This window comes from Triticum urartu, chromosome 2A, assembly GCF_056163025.1.
Source record: "Triticum urartu cultivar PI428250 chromosome 2A, HENAU_Tu73, whole genome shotgun sequence".
Classification (NCBI taxonomy): Eukaryota; Viridiplantae; Streptophyta; class Magnoliopsida; order Poales; family Poaceae; genus Triticum; species Triticum urartu.
In genome coordinates, this window is record NC_141874.1 from 654,972,448 (window position 1) to 654,988,127 (window position 15,680).

General features: G+C 45.6%; 3 protein-coding genes across 5 annotated transcripts; 1 reads left to right on the plus strand and 2 right to left on the minus strand.

Moving 5' to 3' along the window:
* The first annotated feature begins 364 nt into the window (after positions 1–364).
* Positions 365–2,492, plus strand: LOC125533900 (cytochrome P450 89A2). Its single transcript, XM_048697227.2, has 2 exons — positions 365–1,468; positions 1,800–2,492. Exons 1-2 carry the CDS (start codon positions 401–403, stop codon positions 2,202–2,204), a joined length of 1,473 nt encoding a protein of 490 aa, XP_048553184.1. The 5' UTR covers positions 365–400; the 3' UTR covers positions 2,205–2,492.
* A 3,190-nt stretch (positions 2,493–5,682) lies between these two features.
* Positions 5,683–9,441, minus strand: LOC125533899 (MADS-box transcription factor 31-like). Of its 3 annotated transcripts, none has more exons than XM_087544764.1 (8): positions 7,996–9,441; positions 7,384–7,600; positions 6,962–7,031; positions 6,717–6,878; positions 6,566–6,604; positions 6,390–6,437; positions 6,085–6,296; positions 5,683–5,983 (listed from the first exon to the last, which is right to left on the minus strand). In XM_087544764.1, coding segments are annotated over exons 2-8 (720 nt in total). In that variant the 5' UTR covers positions 7,572–7,600; positions 7,996–9,441; the 3' UTR covers positions 5,683–5,982. The 3 variants fall into 3 exon arrangements, with proteins under 3 accessions (XP_087400890.1, XP_048553183.1, XP_048553182.1); XM_048697226.2 differs by having other exon boundaries at positions 6,566–6,607; XM_048697225.2 differs by lacking the exon at positions 5,683–5,983 and having other exon boundaries at positions 6,081–6,296; positions 6,566–6,607.
* A 304-nt stretch (positions 9,442–9,745) lies between these two features.
* Positions 9,746–12,006, minus strand: SDRB (short-chain dehydrogenase-reductase B). Its single transcript, XM_048702936.2, has 5 exons — positions 11,645–12,006; positions 10,971–11,130; positions 10,616–10,785; positions 10,315–10,537; positions 9,746–10,023 (listed from the first exon to the last, which is right to left on the minus strand). The coding sequence occupies exons 1-5, from the start codon at positions 11,834–11,836 to the stop codon at positions 9,869–9,871; spliced, it is 900 nt and encodes a 299-aa protein (XP_048558893.1). The 5' UTR covers positions 11,837–12,006; the 3' UTR covers positions 9,746–9,868.
* Between the last annotated feature and the right edge of the window lie 3,674 nt (positions 12,007–15,680).

Consider the following 15,680-nt stretch of genomic DNA (forward strand, 5'->3'; position numbering starts at 1 on the left):
TCTCATTAACTACATGCCACATAAGCAAAAAATTCTCGGAGTACGCTATGTTACTTGATAAGTTATTCCCACTATGACTAGCCTAATTACCTAGTTCTCACTGCTTACCTAGGTGAAAGAAATGAAGCAAAGTATCGATAGGAGGGCAATGTGCAATCAATAGAACGGCTGATGTGTAATCAATGTGAGGAGACGTTTCCGTCGGCTACGAAGGTGTGTATGGTGATTTCGTCAATTTAAAAATGATATGTCGACTCCGTTTCGTGCATGTGTTTATAAAATAAGTATATGTGTATGTAAGAGAGTCTGCGACCGTGTTAAAAAAATCTCCACAGGGCCAACAGCCTACAAATAGGTTCCAGTGACACACACACACAAACACAGCCGCAGCTCATCAGCCATGCAAGACCTACTCGTTCTCACCTTGAGCTTGATGCTCCTCTTCGTCGCCATGGTCGTCCGGCGGCATGGGCATGCATCGAGCAAGGCGGTCTACACGCGCCTCGCCACCCGCCTCAAGTCGACTTTCGCGGGCTGGCTCCGGCAGCCAGCCATCGTCATCAGGGACCGCGCGACAGCGCACCGCCTTCTCGTCCGTGGCTGCGTCGGCGGCTCCTTCTCCAACCGCCCGCCATCCATGGCGCCAAGCGCCGTCCTCTCGCACCGCCGCTACCACAACCTAACCTCGGCGCCGTACGGCCCGTTCTGGCGCGTCACGCGCCGCAACCTCACCTCCGAGGTCCTCCACCCGATGCGCCTCCACCGCTACGCCGCCGCCCGCCGCGACGCGCTCTGCGATCTCGTCGCGGACCTCAAAGAGCAGTGCACGTCCAGCCCCGACGGCCTTGTCCTCGCGGCGGAGAGCATCCGCACCGCCATGTTCGGCCTGCTCGCGACCATGTGCTTCGGCGACGGCGTCGACCCGGGCCTCATCCGCGCGATGGCCGACGCCCAGCACGACCTCGTCCAGTTCTTCCCTGAGCTGCGCGTCTTCGCGAAGCTACCGGCGATTGCTAGGCTGATCCACCGCCAACGGTGGAGCAAGCTAGTCGCGCTGCGGCGGAAGCAGGAGGAGATGTACCTCCCGCTCATCCACGCCCGCCGCAGCCGGCAACGCCAATCTGGCGAGACGCCGGCGTATGTGGACACGCTCATGGACCTCCGGGTGCCGGACGACCACAACAAACGCAGGCGGCCGCGTAGGCTCACCGACGGCGAGCTCGTGGGCATGTGCTCCGAGTTCCTTGGTGCAGGAACTGAAACCGTGGCCGCGGCGCTGCAGTGGATCATGGCGAACCTGGTGAAGCGCCCACACATGCAGGAGGCTGTCCGTAGGGAGATCAACGCTGCCGTTGACGCGGACGCCGAGGAGGTGGGCGACGAGGTTCTTGGGAAGCTAGACTACCTCAACGCTGTCGTCATGGAGGTGCTCCGGCTGTACCCCACCGCCACCTTGGTGTTTAGGCAGGTAAATAAGCAACGGACTGCATGCTGACATGCATGAGACATATTCCTTTCTTAATTAACTTTCTCTAAAGCCAAACTTCACAGGCTTTGACCAAGTTTATGAATAATATATTAACAAATAAACCACCAAATCAATATCATTAGATTCATCATTGAATACGTTTTCAACCATATCAATTTGTTATCTTAATGTTCATATTGTTTGCTATAAACTTGATAAAAACTACTTTCGTCAAAGCTAATATGTAGAGTAAACAAAAATAGGGGGAGTACTACAATAGAGATGAAATAACTAACCGAGGACATTAATGTAACTTTTTGCTACCGACAAGGTGTCGGAAGAAGACGACATCGTTCATGATGGCCAGCGTATTCCGACGGGCACCAATGTGCTCTTCCCGCTGAAATCTCTGGCGCAAGACAAGGCGACGTGGGCCGACCCGAATGAGTTCAAGCCAGAACGGTTCCTAGCCGACAAAGGTGGGGAAAACGTCAGCCTTGTTGCGGCTGCCGGAAGCGGTGGGGAGATCAGGATGATACCGTTCGGTGCCGGCCGAAGGGTTTGCCCCGGCATGGGCGTCGCCATGCTCCACATGGGATACTTCACTGCCAACCTCGTCAGGGAGTTTGAATGGAGGGAGGCGGAGGGGGAGCTGGTTGTCGATCTCCGCCCGCATTTTGGGTTCTTCACTGTCATGAAGCACCCGTTACGTGCTCACCTCGCCGTGCTTCCGTGACGGACGGGCTCGAAAGGAGGAGTAAATTAGAAATGATATACTAGCTTGTAAGATTGTAATTTCCTTTGTGTAAGCTGCAACCTTTGTTGTCGTCTCTGTTGCATGCATAATGCATTGCATGCTCAAAATAAGCTTAACCTCTATGTAGGGATTGGGTTCTGAACATCTAAAGCACATCGTTGTCGGTTGTTCTGTTATGTTGGCCGTTCATGATAGTTTAAGAATGAACAGATCAAGCGCACAAGGCAACTATGTCAGTCGACTGAATTTTATTGGTGTTTTAAGTCACCCATTACCATTCCATGCATTTTGCATCCAATTGGACAAGCAAGGGTATAGCACAACTGGAAAGTTTCATTTTTCACTCGAATTCCGAGGATAAAAGAAAATACAACCCATGGAATCCCACTAACCTGAATTATGTTGTTTGGTTGGCATGTCACTACCTCATGACACCATAGATTCTACTGGTTAAACCTTTTAATTGCACGTTGGGTCTCCCGATCACTCGATCAGAAACATTTCTTTGATTTTGGCAATGAGATCGTTAAACCAATATCCCGGTTCCTAATGATGCCAGACCTACGATTAACCTGACAACGAAGGTCTAGTCCCCGCAAGCAATTGAGAACAAACAAAAACTATGATATGTGATATGAATATTGCGGATATAGATGAAGTTCTTGTATTCCAAAGAGATGATAAAGTTAAGGTTCCAATAGAGGTATTGGTGGTTGTTGGACACAAATGAAGTATATGAAGTTACATCGGCATCTAACTTTTAGCTAAATAAAATATAACCCTAAAACGAACCCCTAAGGGGGTATTTAAGGAGAGGCGGAGGGGGTGGATTCGGCCACCCCAAGGAGGGGGGCTAAACCCTAGATTGGTTTCCTCCTTATGTATGGACTCTAAAAACAACCTATGGTGTTTATTACAAAAATACATGAGTCTGGGTCAAAATGAGATGGTGCATCACCTATAGATGGTTATGGACGATATTATGAAGTGATATCCTGTATATTTAATCAATTTATTCATGTGTCATTATGGCAGCATTAAAGTCCTAAAATCTCCACTCGAAATGTTGTATTTATTCCTCATATTTTGTTGTCATCTCCATGCTTGCTAATGCTCTAATGGTTGTCCCTCTTGTACATGATAGGTCCTTCATTTCTTAGTAATACAAACATATTTGACTTAGCCAACATCATATCCCCATGAACACTCGAGAAACTTTGTACGAAGGAAGTAAATGATATTTAGGTTGACGTATGCAATCTCTGGTGATTGATCCTTGTCTTTCTGCCTGCCGCTACGAGGCAAAGAAGAAGGTGGGCGATGTGCAGGAGGCTGGTCAACGCGGACCTCGCCTGGCAAAGCGCGACCATCGAGTCTCGTTCACTGTCGACCTCAACACCGACTATAACTTGACGGAGTCACATTCTCCGGGGCTTGTCCGGTCAAGGATGTCTGGTGCGGACCGCTCGTTCGTTGGTACCCGGTCACTATTTTCTGAAATTCTTATCTAAGTAGGACGATGGGGAGATGATGAATATTATCCACGACGGAGGGGGTGATGAAGACGAACAAGTGGAGGACTCCCAGCCAGAGGAACAGCCGCAGTCGGGCACCTAGCAGACATGCACCCAACAACCGGACAAGTTTTCCGTTTTTTACAAACAAGTGCGAAACCGCTGGTCAAGTGGCGCGGCAGTCCAGGTTCTCGTGAGTTTTGTGGGTTTTTTTGTGTTGGACCATTTCATTGATTTGCTCAATGTTGCAACTTGTTGACCATCCATTGTCTTCGTTTGCTAACATGTATTTTGTATGCATGCTATACCACAAGACAGAGAAGAAGAACTTCATTTATATGCATTGTTGGTTGAAGTTGAATGGGCAAGACAAGTGGGCCTCCTTGATTACCAATTCCGCCAATACCACCATGGTCAATGAATATAAAGGTGGTGATCCAACTATTCCAAAACAAGATTGGATTAGTCCAACCATTAAGATGATTAGGAACCAAGGGAAGAAGTGGGAGAAGAAGAAGAAGAAGAAGGAGAAGCGACAAGGAGTGGCAACCAAGATGACGAAGAAGTTAAAGGACATCACGACGAAGAAGGATGAGACAATGGTAGCGCCAATGAGGTGAAGGAGGAAAAGAAGGCGGGGAGGTTTGGTATGTTCATGGAGATGCAATACAAGAAACTCAAGCTCCGAGAGAAGAAGCTTCAGATTAAGGCCGCCTTGGACGACTCTAAAATGTTGTTCCTGAAGATGTTGGACTTGGATCCTGATGCAACGAATATTGTACAAGTGTAATATGCGAGCATATTGAAGCACTTCGCGCAAACGGTGGAGGCCAGACAAGCCGAAGAGTGAGGTCCTTTCCATGGACAACTGAACTGGAGGAGGTCTTTGACACAGATATCTGGACTAGTAACTTTTGGGATCGATTGGATGTAAAAACTTTTTGAACTCCCGGTGTTTTTTTGTTGTTGTGATTGCATACGTTTGCAACTATTAAGCATATGCTTAAATTGGTATTGATCTAGATATGCATGTCGAATGGAGGAGGCTTAAGCAGGGGTGGACATTTGGTGACAACATTTGCGTGGCCTCCACCCCTATTGTTGTTCGTCGTTACGTTCAGGCATGTCCGCGGACATTTGGTGAGGTCGATTTTGATGATCCACGTTGGAGTTGCCCTTAGCTTATTTTAATTTATAACGATGTATTTCTTTGTCTAACCTGTGTGGTGGCAACTATGTTAATCTCAGAAATGACTCTTTTGAGAGTGATTTGCATCTGGTCACACAACTATGACAGTTTAGAAAGCTTGCAACCAAATTTCTGCAAGGAACTATTTGACTGAAAGGAACATCACATGATTTGAAAGGATTCTTATTTGGATGATTTATTGCGGAGCTCGTTTGATTTTAAGATTATAACTTATACAATTTTTCCCTGTTGACTATACTTTTCCAAATAATTTTTTCATTGAGCCAAACCTCATGGAAAACTACCTTTGTATCGATGACAATTGTTGCAAAGAACTGGTCCTTAAAAAAACCTCCTCTCTCTCTCTCTCTCTCTCTCTCTCTCTCTCTGATACAACCAAACAGCGTCTATTACATATTCATTTGTATTTAGATTTTCTATGAATCGACATGCCATAAAATAAAATGCCATGTTTTTTTGTTTTGTTTCTATGGCTTTGGAATCATGCGGATCAAAGAGGCCATTACTGTCAGTACTAAATATAACAGCATCATATTTCTTTTCATGCTGCAGCTTGAGTGCAATTTACTCTGATGCAGAGGCCGGGGATATCCCCCTTTTCTAAAATAAAAAAAAAGCTTGAGTGCAACTCTCCCAATTTCACATGATGTCTCCACACAAAAGAATGCAGCAATTGCAGTGTGCATCACAAAAGCAAAACAGACATCATAATATAGAGTACTACTCCTACTTGCCATAAATTTCTTTGGGAACAGCAATGCAGGGCATAACCCCTCCGGGTCACAACACATGTTCTTGACAGAAACAGAGGTGGTTCCTCAAGGCACACAAATCAGGTGGCACGCTCCTCATTTACAAGCATCATGAAACATAATCTAGCAACCGCAATAGCAGTTAATACACACAGTGCAGTATATAAGATACTAATGTAAGCTGATTAGAACACCATTCCAGAGCAGATTCAGACAGGGAAGCTCTGCTCATCCGTCCTCCATCAGTAGTGTCTGTCAGGTCCATGGTGCATGTCCTGAAATCTGCAGGCAGATGAAACTGGTCAAGCTGATGAACTTGCCCGTAGATGATCATGACCGATGTACACGAATTCCAGTGACGCTCAGTTGCATATGATGCTTACCAGAGGCGGAGGACGTAGCCATGGAGGTTGCCCTCCTGCAGGTTGGGCTGCACCGGCTGGAGCTTGTACTCCTGCAGCTGCGGCGAGAGCTTGAGAGCCGTCATGGAGGACTCGGCGTCCTGGCCGTAGATCTGGTCGCCGACGTCCCACAGAGGGAACAGCTTCGGATTCATCACGTCGGCCGACTGGCCCGGCTGATCCCTCGCCGGATTCTTTTTTTGACAAACACAAGCAAATTCATCAAGGGTGAGTAAATTGCAGCACAAAATCACCTGACAAGGAGAAATTAAGCTGAGATGTGTTACCATGTGGAACATGTAGCTGCTGCTCTGGTCCTCTGACATGTGCATCTCCTGTATTCAGAATTAAATCCACAGAACTCCATCAAAACTCAACTCTTTACCACACACAAAAAAAAGAAAGAGTTCTGATAAAGGATGGCAGGAATGCCGGACAAATCAATGCATCTTGTCTCGCATACCCTCTGGCGCATCTCGAGCAGCTGCTGGTCAAGTAGCTGCTGCTGCGACAAATTAAATTAGGGCATTAGCACTGGGCACAGAGGAATGCAGAGTTTCATATCTGAGTAAAAGAAAATATAGAACTGTTGCATCGTGTTGCTGGGTGGTTACCTTCCTAAGGCGAACCTTGTACAGCGAGAACTCGATCTGCTGCTCAAGATTGCTCACGTCTTGCAGGGTCAGCGAGCCCAGGTCCTCGCCCATGTACTGCCTCATGATGATCTTCAGCCTGTTGCTCTCATCCTTCATCCTTGTCATCTCATGGATGATTTTCTTCATCAAAAAGAATGGAAGATTATTAGCTAAAACCAGAAAAAAATTAACAATGTTAATTGATTTAGCCTAAACTGGTGTACCTGCTGGACGTCCATCTCATCAAAGCGGGTGCTGGGGGCTTTCAGGTATCTGTCAAAGATGTTTGCAATCCTGCCACACACAAAATGGAGAACAAAAAACAGTCAGGGCTTAGTTGATCATCATCGGTTCTTCATATACTTTCAAATTGATCTTGACTTCATTACTAAAACGTGCAGATCAGCAACAACAGAAGTTGGAAGTTCCCAACAAAAAGTTCAACAGGAAGTATACACATTGAGAAAAACTGCACAAGACTAACTGAACATACAAAAGAACGTCATGACAACTCTAGAACAAACATTATGGGACCTGGACAGTATCCAAAATTTCCATTTCCCCTCAAGCCAAGAGGAGCAGAGAAAGATCAAATTGCAGAGAAATATGCAGTGGTTGAACTGGTGTGCAGAGATGTTTTACTCACCTCCATGGAGGGCTGGCGTACTCGTACATCTTGCCACTGCCGGAGAAGACGATCACCCCAACCTGCGCATCGCAAAGAATGGCCAGCTCGTTTGCCTTCTTGAGCAGGCCCATCCGCCTCTTGGAGAAGGTGACCTGGCGGCTCGTCGTGTTCTCGATCTTCTTGAGCTCCACTTTCCCACGCCCCATTGCTGCAGCTCAGTGGATCTCTTCTCCTCCTAAACCATAAAGAGCTCGTCAGATCATGGTGCCTACGTTCATCCAAGATGAGAATCAAGTAAATGGCTTCAAATGCAGAGTAGAGATGCACCGAATGGCTTCAAGTGCAAGAAGTAAGAAAAAGCAGATGGTTTCAAAAGCAAGAGTTCAGAAGCAAAGGTATTATCATAAAAGAACGACTTCTTCCAAGCTCCACAATGTTAAAGTCGAATCCAAGCACCACGCAGATCAAATGGCTTCAAATGCATGAGATGAGGCAGAGAAAACTGTATGCATAGACAGGAGAAACTGTATGCTGTGAAGAGTAAAAGAGTAGCATTTGCAAGACATGTTCTTGCAGAGAGTGTGTGCTGCAGAGCAAGAGAGGTAGAAGTCCAAAGAGGAGAGGCATTACCTGTGTAGGCTGTGGCTGCGTGTGCTTCTTCAGAAGGTGGATGGGGTAGCAAAGGGGCCAGGGGAACCTTTTATAAGTCTGGAAACTTCTTGTTTCAAGCCTCAAAGACTACTAATATTCTCATCATCTCTTGTCAGGCTGTCCCACTACATACTGGTACAGCAAATAAACATCTCATGCAATAAGGAAAAGAGAACAATTAAATCAAGCAATGTGGCCAACTTAAACTTTCTGCCCTAAATCCAATGGCATGCACAAACAGACTATTATTGTTGACCACAGACATCTATCCGCAAATCGCGCTAATGTGTGCCCTCAAATTAGCACCATTAGGACGAGCATCTCAAACAATGCAGCACAAGATTAATAATGCGTGTTGATCAAGTGCAAAGTGTGAGTTTCAGTGTGCATGAGAGAGGGTACCAGATGGCCGGAAATGTGGGTGCTGTGGACTGGTAACCGCCTCTTACCGGACATGGCAAGGGAGGTGAGCCTTGCATCCAGGCTACTCCTGTAAGAAGACCGACCTAGAACTGGCCAAGGCAGGGAATAACTCGCTGCAATAATGCTTTCCATAAGGTGGCCCTTGGTCCACTCCACGCTGCACCTAACCTGCTGGGATGCCAGGCAGAGGCATGCAGCCGTGGTCAAATGCATGATGGCATGTGTCACACACACACACATATCCCCTGCCAATGTCATCAGTTAAGATTTTGTGTTAAAAGATGGCAGATGATCTGCAGATATCTCTCTGCAAAGGTGTTTCAGTGAGACAGTGACTACTAGTACTCCGTTGCAATTGCACTTTCCTGGAGCATTGCTGTGGTTAAATGATGAGTGGTAAAAGATAGCAGATGATCAGAAGGCACCTGTCTGTGTAAGCTCACACTGCTGGTGTAATTATTTCACAGAAACTTTCATATTCTCACACTGCTTGTGTAATTATTTCACAGAAACTTCCATATTCTCACACTGCTATACGATTCTCACCTGTGGCAAGAGACACCTCTAAAAAACTCACATTGCCTCCGTAAATCATCTCAGGGAAACTTTCATATTCTCACACTGATATTCAGCATTTCGGTGTATTTTTAACGTGATTTTCATATTTCAAGTTCCAAGGGAAAAGAGTGCCGGTTTACTTCGTCGCCAAGCACCGGGGCTCATTCATGAGTCGTGATCGGGAGAACCCGCAGAGCATGATGGCAGAAGAGATATCCTTGCTAAAAACTGTGTACTTCCAAGGGAGCTCCAGGCACCCATCGCACTGGCTCGCAAGGCAAAGAAATTATGCTCTCCTTCTCATGGGGCCTGTCAGCGTCTGCCCACATCCCCATGGCTATGGGCTACCCTTTTTGTTTCTCTTGGAGTTGGACGATCCAACCATGTTCACACCTGCTAAGGAATATAGTTGTTGTTATCATGGGTTGCGTTACACATACAGGTTCTCTCTCAAGACAAGCTTTGGCTACGCGGCTCACTTCCCTGGACTTTGCAGGCAGTGGACACAACTTCATGCTGCCCAATTCGACAAATTTGCCGCGAGTTTTGCCCTAGAATTAACTTTGTTCTGGGGTCAAATAGAAACAACACTTTTTAACGACAATATGTAGGAGGTTACATTGTTCACAGGTGTATATTTTACACAAATCATTGGGGGAAATTTGGCAGAGGACTTCTTTATGCTTGGATCGCACAAATCAATCAGAATATTTCAGGTTTTGGCCAAATCTAAAAGTAACAACAGGGGTAAGCAATGAACTTGTTCATTTGAAACCAACTGTGTTCAGCAGAGTGCTGAGCCGCTGGCTGACGACAATACTGAAGTGTGGTACATGCATACATGAGACAGTGACATAAACCAAGGATGCCATCACAATTTGCTGGACGGTACACCTACACCAGAGGCCCTAACCTTCTTCTCGATCACCTTTGAGAGTTCCTTCACTTCTTCCTTGGGGATGTGGCGAGGATGACTCAACCAAAGCCCTCCATCAACCACCAGTGTAGTCCCATTTACATATTTGCCTGCACAACGAATTGTTGAATACATCAAATGGATAACTCTCTGACAAAGGATAAGCCATTAATTTACTGACTTTAAAAATTTTGTAGTACGGGAATGAGAATGAGAAGGCAAGAGAGTATTCGTCGAGTTAAAATAGCATACAATTATAGCAGGGCTTGTATTTATGAATCTTGTGATACCAATATCTTTCAAATGGCCTCCAGGTAACTGGATGCTCAGCTTACTGAACTTTGACGGTTTAAAGAACTTCCGGTTATTTGGTTACCAGAAGATTGAAGAATACAACTGACCTGCATCAGAAGCAAGATAGAGCGCAGCCATTGCTATGTCCCGTGTCTCCCCCAACTTAAATAAAGGCATCATTTCCCTTTTCCCCTTGCCCATTTCATCAGGTGCAAGCTTCCTCAGTCCTGGAGTGCCACCGATTGGTCCTGGTGCGATTCCATTGACCCTAATTTCATAATCTGTTCCCCATTCCAGAGCCAGTGTTCTTGTGATACTATCAACACCTGCCTGTAGAAGCCAACACCGTCAGGAAAAGTGACCTATTTCAATCATTTTCTGGAAGTGGATCAAACATGATAAAAGTACCTTAGCGGCGGAGACATGAATTTGGTACCAAGAAGCAGTGTAATGCAGTGTCGCGCTTATGTTAATGATGAGGCCACCAGTGGAGGGACCTCTCCCTGGCCCACCCTTTTTCAGATACTTCAGGGCTTCATAGCACATAGTGTATGTACCCACAGTGTCAATCTCAAGAACTGCAGAGAGAAATTTTAGTCAATACTTGAGCTTAGCAGCCTAGCACAGTTGCACAAGCAAGGGCGCATTACTATTGAAACAGTATGCAAGAAAATTCTCATGGCATTCGCGCTGCCAATATTCACACAATTGGATCAAACAGCAACTCTCAGGTAAACCAAAAGAACATGTCACAATGAAGCACCTGTCCGGAATCCCTTGGGTGTCAGATCCTCCGGGGATGCAAGGAAGTTGCCCGCTGCACCGTTGACAAGAATGTCAAGCTTGCCGAAATGCTCAACGGTCGACGCGAGCACTCTCGCTGCATCCTCCTGGTTACGTACATCTCCCTGAAATCCAACAGCCTGCACGCCACACCAAGCTAGCATCAGTACAGACCAACACTACTTTATCCCGCAAAACACAAGGGGCTAGTTCATTTAATCATGGTGGGGAACATCTTTCCTTGTGAATTTGGTTACACAATTCAACGACACATAAAGTACAGAGCATTGTACACCGTGCAACCCGATTAATATAGCACTTATCCTTCATTTGAGAAAACAGTCAGTTTGACTTCATTTCCTAAACAACAATTTCTATGCAAAATCCCCTATAAGAACTTGATTGCCATTGGATTCGATTAACCAAGATAAGAAAACAACAAGTTCTATACAGAATTCGCAGCGATTTCCATTCTTGTTTACTTATCACGCAACTGCTAATAAGGAACGGAAGAAATATCAAAAGCATTTCCACCTGACGACCAGAGAGCGCCAGATCCTAAGCAAGGAACCAAGGTGGGTGAAACATGCGCGATGGTGGTAGGTAGGATTGGAGCGGAAGAGGAGGGGGAGGGGGAAAGCAGATTGGGCGCACCCGTAGGCCCTCGGAGCGGAGGGCGGCGACGGCCTTGTCGAGGACCTCGCGGCGGCGGCCCATGATGGCGACGTGGGCGCCGTGGCGGGCGAGCTGGGCGGCGATCTCGAAGCAGATGCCGGAGCCGCCGCCGGTGACCAGCGCCGCCTTGCCCCTCAGCACGTCCGCCCGGAACGGCGACTCGGTCGCCATCGCCTCCTCGTCGCCTTCTTCTTCCCCCTCCTCTCCTCCAAGCTCCGGTGTGGACGCGGATGGACGGAGGAGCACAAGATGCCGGCTCAGTGTGCCGCTAATCGCCGGCTTTGTAACGTGTTTGGACTCGTCTTCGCACACGCGGCGCTGCCGGATTTCCGCTGATTCGTGGCTGTGGTTTTTCTATGGGACGAAATTGAGCTGAGCATACCAACTACGACCCACACTAATTAAGTTCAAACCTAAAAAAAAAATACTACGACCACACTGGACATGGATTTTCTGCTCACAACTTTGTTAGAATTTTAAGTCTCCTTTATGAAGAAATTTAAGGACTATAATCATTAGTATGTTTTTATTCAGAACATTTGAACCATAGGAAACTTCTCTTTATAATTCATTTGTACTCTAGGGTTTTCCGAACCGTACGAAACTTTCCCATGAGCCAGAGATTAAACGAAAAATCGATAGATTAACTGATTTTATTTGTCGGCTATTAATCGGCCAAACTTTTTGCAAATCACAGGTTCTTGGCTAATTTTTTTTCTAAAATATGATATACTCATCCCTGTAGGAACTTCTCCTCGAGCGAGGAATGGCATCAGGTCTGGTGTTGTTGGAGGAAGGGGTGGTGCGACTATCATGCTGTTGGAGGAAAGGGTGGTGGCGGAGAGCTGCTCCAGGCGTCATCCGTCGTGCTCTTCGGCGAGGTGGGAGATGCGGAGGGCTCCATATTGCTTCATCTCCAAGGGAACATGATGGGGAGATCTGGAGGGCTGGGAGCTTAGACTGGGCTGGCACAAGCCAGGGTGGCATCATCTGGTGAATAGGGAGCATGGTAGTGAAATGCTAAGTAGTGACCAAACCCTATCGAGTAAGGCGAGTTTTGTCCAGAAGGCAGATGAAGGGGAGGGCCAATGTTTAGGTTCCTGCCTGGACAGACCCAACCAATTTATCGATTGATCCCTGATAAATCACTTGACAAACCGATAAAATTGGCCCAGCAAACCAGCACAACCGATATGGCATAATCTTAGCGTTGACCCACAGAGTCTCGATAAATTGTGGAATCGGTCGATATTTTGAACATGGGTTAATTAGATAAATGCCACTCCAATTATGGCGATTCATAAAAATGCCACTGCAATTTCCAAACTTTGAAAAATGCCACTGCAAATTTTGCAATCTTTGAAAAACACCACTGCAGACTTCGAAAAATGCCACTGGAAGTGGCATGAAATGGCATTTTTCAAAGTTTGGAAATTGCGGTGGCATTTCTCAGAATCGCCATAATTGGAGTGGCATTTATCAAATTAACCCTTTGAACATTGGCCTAAATACTAGGAATCATAGGAAACTTTTCTTTATAATTCATTCAAACTCCAGAATTTTCCAAACAATAAGAAACTTTCCTATGGGCCAGAGATTAATCAAAAATTGATCGATTAATTGATTTTAGTTGTCGACTATTAATTGACCAGGCTTTTTGCAAATCACATGTTCTTGACACAAAAAATTCCAAAATATGCAATACTCAACCCTAAAGGACCTTCTCGAGAAGGAATGGCATCAAGTGTGGTGGTGTTGGAGGAAGGGGTGGCGGAGAGTTCTCCAGACGTCGGGCGTCGTGCTCTTCGGGGAGGGGTGAGATGCGGAGGGTGCGAGTGCTTCTGCCCCTGGGGAACACGATGGGCACATCAGGAGGGCTGAGAGCTTAGGCAGGGCTGGCTTCGTCTGGTGAATAGGGAGCATGGTGGTGAAGTGCTGAGTATTGCCCAAACCCTATCGAGCAGGGCGAGTTTTGTCCAGAAGACAGACGGAGGGGAGAGTTGATTTTTAGGTTTATGCCTAGACAGGTCCAACCATTTTGTCGGTATATTCATGATAAATAGCATGGCACACCGATAAATTGGCCCAACCATCTAACACAACCAATATGGCATAGTCTTGACGTTGACCCATGGGGTCTCGATGAATCGTGGAATCGGTCGATATTTTGAACATTGGCCTAAATACTAGGAATCTTATGTTAAACAGTAGGCCTTTCCCCCCTTTTTTTCTCAACACAACGCTTGTGTTTTTCCTATTTGTTTTCCTTTTTCTTACTTACATTAATATTCTATAAATGCTCTACATCTGTATATGGAAAATTATTTCACTTAGTTTTTGAAAATTTAACAACCGCATTACAAAAATGTTTGGAGAATTTCAAAAGTTTGTTCTCTGTTTTTAATAAAAGATTCGGACAATCCAAAAACAAATTGTGGTATTTAAAAATGTACACCCATATAAAACATGTTCATGTTATTTTACAAAATTGTTCATGAAAAATGTAAAATATATGTTCAGGTAATTTGTAAAAAATGTTTGTACCATTCAAAAAACTGTTCATGGCATTTCTTTTAAAGGTCACATATTTGCGGTAAATGTGATCATGTGTTCCAGGAAAAATGGTAATCTGTGGTAAATGTGACACACGGAGTCGCGATAAAATCGGTTAATTGGCCGATAGTTTGAACATCGGCCTAACTACTAGGAATCCTATGTTAAACATTAGGAACTTTCCGCCTTTTTCTAACACAAGGCTTGCGTTTTGATAGAGGCTAAGGTGTCCCGATGTTTCGATAAGATGGTGGCTATCGTTTTTTGTGGGAGTCGACCTTGACGATCCGACTACGAATGTGCGAGACGTCGCGCCTTAGCAATCGCTAAACCAACTTCCGAGGGTTATTGACCACGCCGGAGCACGATCAACCTGACCACGAGGGTCTGTTTCCTGCGAGCAAACGAAGAACAAGCAAGAAACTGAGATTGCAATCGGGATATTGCGAATATAAGATGAAAGCTTTATTGATCAAGGTGGGGTTCTGTGATGTCTTGGTCTGGTCGTTGGACACAAACGAAGTACGCGAAGTTGCAGCTATGGCGAACTTTTAATCTAAATAAAACCCAAAGTCTAAACGACGCCCTAAGGGCTGTATATATGGAGGAAGAGGGGGGAATTTCGTGGCCCTTGAGGGTGGGGTCCGAAACCAATCCTAACTCTTGTTTCCCCACACATACAGACTCTAAAAATAGCCTATACTTAAGTATTTCGAAATTACATGGGCCTGGCCCATTAATAAGGTGACGCAGCACCTAGAATAGCCTATGGACGAATATTATGAAGTGACATCTTGTAAATTTCGTCCAAGGCTTCATGCACTCATTATGGCGGCTTCAAAGTCCTGAAATCATCACTTGTAACTCCGTTCTTGATCCCCTTGCGCATGCCATCCACTCCATGCGTGTTCTTGCTCCAATGTTCATCCTTCTCCAAGCTAGGCCCTTCATTTGTAAGCAAAACAAATGTATCCAATTTAGGCAGCATCATAATCTCATGAACATTAGAATCATTACCAAGAAATGAAAGTATCTGGTAATTTAATTGGCGTGCGCGAGCTCTAGTAATTGGTCCAGTATATGTAACAGTAGGGGCTGTGGGTGTAACAATGGTATTGATGTCCTCATCATCCTCCCCTTCTTGAAACGAAGTCGTCCTCGACGGAAGCGCATCTTCCTCACCCAAATAAGGCTTCAAATCTGCAATGTTATTCTTCAAAACATTTTCTTGTTATTCTTCAAAACAGCCCTAAGCATAGTAGACAATGTTCTATTGACTACTTCAGTTTGTCCATCAGTTTGGGGGTGACAAGTAGTACTAAAAAGCAGCTTAGTCCCCAACTTAGCCCATAAACATCTCCAAAAGTGGCTAAAAAATTTAGTATCACGATCTGAAACAATAGTATTTGGCACACCATGTAAGCGAATAATTTCACGAAAGAACAAATCAGCAACATTAACA

Excerpts from the sequence above, each read along its gene's own strand:
- LOC125533900 (XM_048697227.2), top strand. The coding sequence starts at position 401 with ATGCAAGACCTACTCGTTCTCACCTTGAGCTTGATGCTCCTCTTCGTC. Across the intron at positions 1,469-1,799 it reads CCACCTTGGTGTTTAGGCAG|GTGTCGGAAGAAGACGACAT; the intron begins GTAAATAAGCAA and ends GCTACCGACAAG.
- LOC125533899 (XM_048697225.2), bottom strand. The coding sequence starts at position 7,571 with ATGGGGCGTGGGAAAGTGGAGCTCAAGAAGATCGAGAACACGACGAGC. Across the intron at positions 7,032-7,383 it reads TACGCCAGCCCTCCATGGAG|GATTGCAAACATCTTTGACA; the intron begins GTGAGTAAAACA and ends TGTGTGTGGCAG. Across the intron at positions 6,879-6,961 it reads ATGAGATGGACGTCCAGCAG|AAAATCATCCATGAGATGAC; the intron begins GTACACCAGTTT and ends TTTTTGATGAAG.
- SDRB (XM_048702936.2), bottom strand. The coding sequence starts at position 11,836 with ATGGCGACCGAGTCGCCGTTCCGGGCGGACGTGCTGAGGGGCAAGGCG. Across the intron at positions 11,131-11,644 it reads TCCGCTCCGAGGGCCTACGG|GCTGTTGGATTTCAGGGAGA; the intron begins GTGCGCCCAATC and ends TGTGGCGTGCAG. Across the intron at positions 10,538-10,615 it reads TTCATGTCTCCGCCGCTAAG|GCAGGTGTTGATAGTATCAC; the intron begins GTACTTTTATCA and ends TGGCTTCTACAG.